Source organism: Lampetra fluviatilis, chromosome 39 (assembly GCF_964198595.1).
Source record: "Lampetra fluviatilis chromosome 39, kcLamFluv1.1, whole genome shotgun sequence".
Lineage (NCBI taxonomy): Eukaryota > Metazoa > Chordata > Hyperoartia > Petromyzontiformes > Petromyzontidae > Lampetra > Lampetra fluviatilis.
The window spans coordinates 5540645-5551067 of NC_136313.1; the positions used below are offsets into that span (position 1 = coordinate 5540645).

The following is a 10423-nucleotide window of genomic DNA, read 5'->3' on the forward strand; positions in this document are numbered from 1 at the left end:
TGGATGCGGATTTGTAAAAAAAAAAAAACGCATGCATTGGTTTGTGTGTGCAGGCTTCCATTGCTGTGCAAATAAAACGTTGACAAAATCAGTAGGCATGTAACGATGGATCGATTTCGAGGATCAAAATCGTTTCTAAGCGCGCCGACAAAATGAAGTTGCGAATGTGAGAATAAATTGTTCGTGCAAATTATTCTCATGAAGCCAATGAGATTGTACAAACATCGTGTACAAAATGAAAACATTACAGCGACTCGATCGTGACAATTCGTCGAATAGCTGGGAGGAGTAGGCGAATCTTATTACTTGACCCAAAATCAGGTCACACAAGAGGTAAAGATGGAGCGCCCACCCCCCCCCCTGCAATTGCTTTGCTCGCTGACACTGCTGGCACAAGCGCCCCCAACTCGAGGGAGCTCTGAACAAGGCCCCTCTCTAGATTTGGGCGACTTTTGATGTGAAATAAATAAACGGTCAGGACGGGTTCCATGGAGTTTACCAACGTTAAAGAGCACAAAGCCAACTCAATTCAGTAGATAAATATTTCTTCTTACATCTCACCGCCAGCCGATTTTCATTTCTGTATTAGGGGGACCAGGTGGTTTTTTTTTTCTCGTTAAATATAAATATTAAAAGACATTGTCGAACACGGTTAGACACGCTCAAGTCGCCACGCGATATTGAGCCAAAAAACAAAAGAAACCGTCATCAACATTTGAAATAAATATTCGTACACTTCGCTTGCAGAAACATAAATTATCACGTCGTCGTATAAATACCCACTGTTTAATCACCGTTAGCTCGTACGCCAACAAATGTGAAATATAAAACGATCCTAGGCTCACCATAGACATCAAGCAGTTCTTTTTTAATAGTGCACTTTCACCTTTTGTTGTTTTGTTTTTTTTACCAAATAAATCTACCGTACAAGATGGTATTTTATTGAAATTGCGGTCGGTAAGTCACTTGAATTCTACAGATGCACGTATATAAACGTGATAAAAATTACATATCGACAAAGCTTCATCAATTTTACGCGGCAATGCACGTTACTTTTTAACGAGTAGCTTTAGCGAACAGGAGATAAATACTTTATGGATTATACATATCGCGTAAATAATTTATATACACCAAACAGTAAACACTGCATGAAGATATGATACAGTATTAATGTTTATATTTGCTTGTGTGTGCATATGGGCATTCAAGCGATTGATTTTACATAATTCATTGCAATAATGTTCGACGAGGCTGGTTCGCAGAAGCCTCTTCCTGGAACTGCCGATAAAAGGGGTAAATCAGATACTGTCTAACATAAGAAGGCGGGCGGTGTTTGTAATGAATTATTTGATTATTGTGCTAGTGGTGTTAGATCTAGGGCAAAATGCTCTTCCATCGCTAGAAACTACCGATCTTGCAATGCAATCTAACACAAAGGTATTGATAAAGACATGAAATCAAGGCTTAACCCACCCCAGCACCTCACTCAAAAGTAAAAACAAGTCAAATTGGTTTCCTGGTTTTCACAAGCATGGGAGAAGTGGCTTAATCTATTCCCGGTCAAGGCAGCGGTGGACATTCCACATTGCTGTGGCCAGGGGTGCATATATTTATAGAACAGCCCACTGGAGACTTTCCCATATAGTGGATGTTCTTTATATTGACCACGTAGTGGACGATTGGCCGAATCGACCTCCCTAGTAGGATTTTAACCTCGCAAAGCTTCCGCTCGCGAGTGAAGCCCCACTCACTGACCACCTGATGGTGGTTCCACCTCGGGTCAGATGTTTCTGACATGAACAAATGTTTAGACGTCAGAATACAACTCGTGGTTATGATCGATTCGAGAACAATTGCAAACGTCAACGTGGTTGGGTTTTTGGAGCCACTGGTGAATTGATGGAGAGTACAAAAAATGTATAGCATGAAACGTTGTCGTTGCGCTATCAACACCTGATATTATAAGCACATAGGATTAGCTGAGCTGGCTCGGCCCGAGATCACAGGAGGAAAATCTGAAATTCATGAACAACCCAGCCATCTTCCAAATAAATCCATTTTGCAAATGTCCCTTTTTCAATATGACAATTTTCTTTAAAAGTAGAGGTACAAAGAAAGCCAGCAACTGAAGAAACATCCCTTTGAAAGTCTACGCGAGCTCCTCGTAGTAAGAATAGTTTAAAGCAATTGATCGAGCCCAGCGGTATTAAAATTGCCGGATGTAGTCTACGGGTAAAAACGCGGAGAAACAAAAGATGCCCCATGTGGCTGTGCACCAGGATTGATTTTGAGCACTCACTTTAACCACTCGGCACCAGACTGAAGCATGCTATAGCCTCGCTTCGCAAAGGTCGCGTCGCAAAGTCAATAGCTGTACACCTCTCTCAATTGCCGAACCGTCCCACAAAAAAGTAACGCCACTTTTCCACGGCATTTATTTATTTCGACGACAAATCCAACCAGGTACGCGATGAACGTGAGACAATGCAAACCGCCTCCACCCACTCCCGTTTAATAATTTATGTAAAACTTGAGGAATGAAAAATCGATAATGCTTTTTCGCAAGAACGAGGCAGTTTAAATGGAGGCAAAGACAATCTTTAATATAGTGGACGAATATTATATTTTCACTCGTGAATTTTAGGCTCACAGATTAAAAAAAAAAAACTGAAAAGATATTTTAAGATATTTTATACAGCGCCAGTAAAACGATCCCACCTACTGTTAAGGCAGATTAACCACACACCATTAAACTGATGTTTGTTACACAACAGTACGAGTCGTCATCATATGCACCTTTGCACATGAATTTGCAGCATATTGATTGTTCCTTCAGGTCAATTCGCAGCCTGCAACGAGACAATTAAAACGAGTCAGATAACGCGATTTAATTACAACAATTTAACAGACTTTGAACTTTGGCCAATACATTTTTGTTATTGCTCTAGGATATCGCGTGGTTTTTTTTGTAGATCACGGTTGCGGAGCGCATGCCCAGAGACCTAAAACGCTAATCAAACCGCAACAAACAGCACTATTGTAGGTTTAATAGATAATATTTCACGTGTTAAACTGTAATCATTGGCCGATGTGGAAAAAAAAATACAAGCAATTGAGGGGTGGCACGCATTTCTGTGGTCCCTAAACCAGTGGTGGAAACTCCACATTCCCATGGAGGGGTCAGTTCATTAGATAACCGCTTTCGACGTGTCGAAAAATAGGTCACATGAATAGCAGGTCAAGAGTTGACCTCTGACTGGGATTTGAACCCACAATCTTTAGCCTAAGAGTCAGGCATCTCTAACCACATTGCTACCCGGGCCACATCATAACATAAATCTGCCCAATCTATCATATGACCACAATAATATTGCATGTCTGCTTAAGAAAACAACACTAACACGTGCATACACTGACTACAGGGGAAAGAGCCGTTTGTAACCACCGATTAAGGACATGGCATATGAGAGGGCAGTGTGACCTTTGTCTCCCTAACACCGAGGTTCACATTTCAGACACCAGGTAGTCACTTTAGTCTGAGTCAACCTAGAGGTAGCCCAGGTCAGCCTCAGAAGCGCAAATGTGCCGCCGACGCGATGTGACGGCACTGGGCCAGCATTATTATTTAAGGTCGAATCAACCTAGGAAAGTCACGCTCATGAATGTGCCCGCCCCCCCGCCCCCCCCCCCGACTGGTGTCAACCACATTTGGGAATCAAACTCGGGTTGCCGGGTTCATATCGCAGTGCGCAAACCACTTCGCCACCACTCTCTCTCTTTGACGCACACGCAGAACACAGCTGTTTCGGGGGGCCGGTGATATAATAAGTGTGAAGACGAATGGAAATTGACAAATTAGTCCCATGCATACGGGTGACCTTTTCAAGGGAGATATACTGTCGAGTTAATGGAATCCCCCTCTCTCCCAACACTTTGAATGTTTTCCCTTCAAAATGCGCACTAATAATGCAACAGACAGGGCTCATCATATAATAGTCACCTAATCGTATTTAGTAGAACAGTTATTCTTACCCATACAATCATTAATGAAACATTGTCACCATAATACACATTTCCCCCCCTAACATGTGAATAAGCTGTTAAGAACATTTTTTTCGCACAGCATTGTCCCCGATGTTCATTGTATGATCTCTATTCTGTTTGGTTATTTAATTAGTTCCGTATGTTTTATTCATCCATTCATCTATAAGCCAATTACTGCCGTACAGCTGTCTAGCCAGGGGTGAATTTAATTTGGCTGAGCTTAGTGTATTCTTACCCTACTACTAGCAACCATGAATCATTATTGAATGGCGGTTCCAATCCACAAAACAGAGGCTTACGTTTCAAACGTATGACAATTTGCGCCGAGTTGGTAAAAGGGCAATTGCTCCGACTGATGCAAATCATGTCACAGGGTAAAATTTAAAGCAACACAGTTAAAGCGCAGCCCCTACAATTGCTCACACCCCACTGCTGGAAGAGCATCAACTACAGCAAGCTTAAGAAGGCCCCCTCTACAGCATACTTTGGCCTACTCTTTCACACCGGCCAAAACGGAATACCCACAATTTTACCCCACTGGAAGCAACTTTGCCAAACGACTGGAAGTGCTGTTACCTATTTATTCTGCTGGGTGGACGGTGGTTCGGGAGGGATTTTACGAATGTTTCTGCTGTCTCAACTGCTGAGCCGACAGATAAAACTAGCGACTTATGGATATGCAAGGCTAGTGTGCTAACCATTACACTATAGCAGGCTGCAGCAGCATCATATCACAGGGTATTTCACTTTATGGATGGTGTGCTAGAGTAATGTTAAATATTGTTATTAGGTGGAGATAACATATGTTGAACTTCTCTCGCACCATATGTAGCCAGCCGTGCTACTTGTTAGTGATAATAACAAGTCACTAACCTATATGCATTCATATATTTGCAATAATAATGCCTTGTTAATCCTTGTAGAGAGTGGGTGGAAGGAGTAGTGGTTTGCATGTTGTGCTATAAACCCAGCAAATCTGAGCTCGACTCCTGGCTCACAGCCAACGTAGAGGAGAGGCCCAGGCCAAGGTAAGATTTCAGTTGCTGCCTATGCTGTGCATCATGGCCAACGATTGGATTGGGATTGCAGCGCGGTGAGTAAACAGCAAACGTGCACAATGATTTGGCCCTAGCTCGACTCAACCCATCATATCTCTGAGGTGCAAGTCAACAGTGGCTGTGTTATGATTTAAATTGGACTCCTGCCACAGAAATGCGTAATTTCCACCTCTGGTTCAGAGCTACCAAAACAGAAGAAACCATGCTACATGGCTATTTTGAACAGGTGAATCTAATTTGAGGACAGGAGGCTCACCAACCTTTTATCACCTTTGCTGTGAAACGGTCGCAGATGCAGGCGGCTGTGATAAGACAGGTGGGCCAGATACACCTTCAGTACAACAGCACGCACAAAGTTCACTGTCAGTACAAGTTTCTACAATGCTACCAAGTCCAATCGTAGTCAATGACTGATAGACATGCGTACAGATGGTCACAATGAATGCGTTGTATTTAACGCTTGGGAGCCATGCTCCCAAAATTGTCTCTTTGGTACCAACGAAGGTTGCAATTTAAACATTGATTTTAAACCGTATCATCTCCAGTAGATCACACATATGTATGATAGCAAGGCCATCGTTGTAGCGTTTTATCAGACTAAGGTTAATACATTAAGGCTACCATAGAACGTTTGACAGATACTCTTAGTTTTTTCGGTAAAGTAACGTAGATAAAAAATGAAATTAAAATAATAATTATTAGTTTAAATTTCATTTTTTACCTACGTGACTTTACCGAAAAAACTAAGAGTATGAATCCTTGCAGTCACAGTTTGACAGATAATATTGTTTTCAACGAAAACTATTCAGATTGGAATCATATGCAGAATTAGACAATAAATATAAAGACCATGCGCATAAAACAGACAAACGAATACGCTAATCTCTCTGGAATGGTGGACGTTCATAGCATTGTTCTCCCCACGTGGTACTGACCAACCCCCTTCCGCTTATGGGTTATAATGTGTCCGTAGGCCAAGGCCTCTGTGTGGAAAAGACTATGGGAAGTGAAACATTAAAAAACACAAATGAGCCCGTGCCAGGCGATTACAACAATGTGCCCAGCACGGTTCGGGTCCGACTAAATTACAACGGCCGTGGAAAGGCCGCAATTGGCTTTAACCGGTGACGCTGTGTTTATAAATATTATTTAAAAATATTTTATTTTATCAGGTCCCACCGAGCTATATTACCTATTCTTTCAGAAGAGACCTGGCCCACAAATGATAGCCAAATTCTCAAAACGCATGGAAGGAAAAAAAATCGGAGGGCCCGGAGAAACATCCACACGACCACGGGCAGAGAGACGCACGCACACTCCGAATATACAGCAGCAGGGCGTTCAAGGGTCGGGATCGAACCCACGACCTCTTGTATACCAGGCGAGGGTGTTAACATCTCGCCACCGTGGCGCCCACACCTGTGTAATGGTCGTAGGGGCTGCTGGGGTCGGGGTATCCTGTGCCCTGGAGGGTCATGGCGTGCTGCCGTCTCGAAGGTGGCGGACTCGACGCCCTCTTCCGTTTTTCTCCGCCCGCGTCCTTCTCTTTGTCCGCGGAGGACCTCTCGGCAGCCTGAAGTCAGAGGTCGTTCCATGTCAGGACAGTTCGCGACGGACAGAGCAACGTCGGCCAGTGCCGTTCGTGAAATTACGCCCATCCTTCTGCCAGATCCCCGCAACTATCACGACTATTTTTATTTTACCAGGTAAGGCCCACTGAGGTATATAGATCTTTTATGCAAGCGACCTGGCCCACAGATAAGAGCTCAGCGAAGTGGCTCATCATGTGGAAATGCATAGCAGCCAAATACTCAAAACGAATGTCGATTCAAAATGTGGAGGGAAAAAACGGAGGACCCGGAAAAAAAAATCCATGCGACCACGGGGGGCAGCAGGCGTCAGGGCCAGGATCTAACCCACGACCTCCTGTATAGCAGACGAGGTAGTTATCTCGCAAATGCATCGACCTGTTGCAAAGCAAATACTGAAAACTGTTGCAGAGGGAATAGCAGACCTCTAAAGGCTGTTCTTACAGTCTCTTCACCAACATCTGGCATGAGACCACATCCTCATGGAATCCACAGCGAACGCCTTTCTCAGTGCCATGCCCCTCTCCCGTTATGCCCACCACACGTGTCCCTCCCATCACAACGTCCAGTGTTACACATTAGATTTCGGCAAATGATCATGTACGCCAGTCTGCACGCTAAGCCTCAAGTATTGGCCTACGCCATTCTGATCAGCAACACCGTATCTGGGAATTATTTGTTTCATGCATCGCATGGATGGCGATTGCTCTGCAGGTCTTTAGCCACAATGGTTGGCGGAATGCAAGTGCGATTTTTTGCAAGTGCCTATTAAGGTCAGGAAGACACACGAGGGATGGTTGTGACCAGCACCTCGTCCTGCTGCCTTCGGCAATCCAGTGCTGCCGTTTACACGCCACACCAGGATGCTTGGCCTTATGGCTGCGTTAAAACCCAAGGGGGATACTTACGCCTGGCGATTTTCTCGACTTCTGCGGTTCCATCTTCATGCTGAACATTCCGTCGCCGTGTCGCTCCGGGTCCAACTCCTCACTTCCCGGCAGCTTCCCATAGCTCGAGTAGTAGAGGTTCGGTGGAACATAACCCCCTGAATGAATAACGTGTACGCACATTGGTCAGTTAAAAGGGGCACGTGTGAAAAAACAACAACAACAACAACGGCGTGTCAAAATAAAATCCGCAAGCTTTTAACGCGCGTGGTTTCCGTTCACTGAAAGAGAGAGAAAATGTATTCAGAGGTGCTGGACAAAAACCAAAGACATGTGGGGAAGGCAGCCAAAGATAGCGCAATATATTTGGCCCTACACTGGGATGCTTGGCCGACTATGATTAAATGATTTAACATGTGGGAATAAAATCAGAGTGGCCTGCGAAAACAAAACGCGTGCAATGGGTATAACACATCCATTATTAACGCTGCGTTATTACATTTCACGACCGCAACAATGGGACTTCCCGTCAGTTCCTGTTAGGGTCGTAATTTTGTGCCTGCTGCTACATCTGGTGTCATCGTGTTGAAATTCACAATATCATCTTTTTGCGAATTGATGACTTCAAGGAAGAGGGGGAGGGTGGATGCCACAGAAGAGTGAAATGAAGACGAAAGCTCATGATCATTGGCTTCCAAATAAATCTGGGGAACAATTTAAAATATCGCCACTCGCATACAAGGCCCTTAAATGGCCTTGCACCATTTTACATTCACGTACTGTCACAACCTCTCCGATCCACCGATTTACATCTGCTCCACGTGCCGAGAACTCGACTCTGCACACGGGTTGACTGAGCCTATACATTCGTTGCGCAAAAACTACGGAATGCCTTCTCCTCCCACCAGTGGGGAGATGGGCGAGGTGACTCGCCGCGATTAAGTCTTCTCTCAAGACTCCCCTGTTTTGCCTGGCCTACACTTCCCGTGTGTGACCAGTGGACTCTGAGACTTTGCAGTATTCCATTTCCTAACTTCGTGCGTGGCGCTCTGAGATCGCTGGATGAATTGCGCCGTATAAATGTAAGTCAACGTCATGATTATTATGACGGGAATAGGGCGCAAGGGGGCTTTGAGCACAAGACCTGCCATCGGGCCGATTGCTAAATAAGAAGAACACACGAAACGAGTGTAGGAAGCCGAAGTTTTGGAGCAATGGCCCTTCATCAGAGTACAGTGAGAAGAACCACGTGGCAGAGAGAATTGCTGACTTGCGGTTGGAGGTGACAACTTCATACCGTGGAGCTCCAAGAAACGGAGACATTTAAGAGAGCCGGCAAAAAGAAGCGTTGTAATTTGATGACGAACATACATTTTGATTTTTGCTAAATATAATTCACTGCGTTTCATGTCACAGGTAACAGAGTCGAGGCGATTGACGCTGCACTGGAATGCGTGACCTCAAGGGAGATCTGTTAAAAGCATATTTGGTAACTCGCAACACGTAAACTGCGGCTACTGAAACGTTACTTAAGTTGCCGTAAATAATAAAGCATTTAATTAAAAGCACACGCGATGTGTAATAAATAATAAAGGCTGCTGCCGCATTAGGTGTGGCAAGTCTGTAACTCTAGATGCAGCTTTCAGCTCAGCTCAACTGAATGGAAACATTTACATTTTTTACAGGCTATTAAAGCAATTTAAAATAATTAAACGTAATTTACAAAATTCTGCGGTAATTGCAATTAACAACAATTAAGTGCCCCACCAATAGAAGCTGGTAAGGAATTGCATGGACACGCCGATTCGACTCGGCATATTGAGCTAAACTAATTGATGCTTAGATTGTAAGCGAAATGTTTGGGGAGTAACATTATGCACCTAAGCGCATTAAGTCACTAGCTCACACATCAGAAGACCGTTTCAAAAGCTATGTACTGTAGCATGTATTCAAGTAGGCGCTGATGTTGTAAACTTTATAGAATGTCAATGCTGTCTATGAACTCTGCAGGACCTCATCTGTCAGTCAGCGTCTTCCCCCCCCCCCCCGTCGGTGTCTCCCCCCACCCCCACCCCCCCATCTGCGTCTCCCTTCCCTTTGTCTGCCGCATGCTTGCCTCAGCTGCTGTCGAAAATCTCATCCATGCCTTTATCGCACACCTCGACTCCTCCACTGTAATCCTCTACTCCACAACGTCCCCCAAAATTCCTCAACTTCAACATCCAAAAAGGATCCAATATCCCACTGCCAGCCTTCTCACCCACACCCATCGATGGGGACCACATCTCCCCCAAGCCATCGATCACTCCACTGGCTCCAAATCCAGTCCTGGGTCAACTACAGCGGTGGTTCCAAACCTCTCTGGACCTGCTGGCCACTGTAAATCCTCAAAACGTTTATGCGAACTATACTGGGTGCTCTGTACATAAATACATATCACAGATAGCTGCAATAGTTCCGAAGACTACTCCCCATGGCGTTGTACACCACCAGGGCTCCAGGTTGGGAAACAACTACAGGATTTTCCCCTCACAATCTTCAAAAGGTCCTCCACGGACTACGTCTTGTTCCTCACCTCACTCTACCCCCCCCCCCTTCACACTCTCTCTGCTCCAGCAACCAAGGTCTCCTGTCGCTCCACTGTTCTCTCCGACCATCAACCATCATCAACACCACGATTCGTAAAGAGGTGAATAAACAGACAAAGGATTGCACGGACGAACTGCCCCGCCCCGCCGGAGGGCCCACTGGCCAAACTCACCCGTGTAGAAGTGCATCATCATGGGAGAGAGCCCGCGGTAGGCCGGATGGCCCGAGTCGCACATCTGCCCGTACGAGGCGGGCA

The 10423-nt window shown here is 45.0% G+C and overlaps 1 protein-coding gene across 1 annotated transcript; it reads right to left on the minus strand.

Moving 5' to 3' along the window:
* Positions 1–208: 208 nt before the first annotated feature.
* Positions 209–7826, minus strand: LOC144945900 (uncharacterized). Its single transcript, XM_078874532.1, has 4 exons — positions 7600–7826; positions 6522–6675; positions 5363–5433; positions 209–2849 (listed from the first exon to the last, which is right to left on the minus strand). The coding sequence occupies exons 1-3, from the start codon at positions 7759–7761 to the stop codon at positions 5369–5371; spliced, it is 381 nt and encodes a 126-aa protein (XP_078730658.1). The 5' UTR covers positions 7762–7826; the 3' UTR covers positions 209–2849; positions 5363–5368.
* Between the last annotated feature and the right edge of the window lie 2597 nt (positions 7827–10423).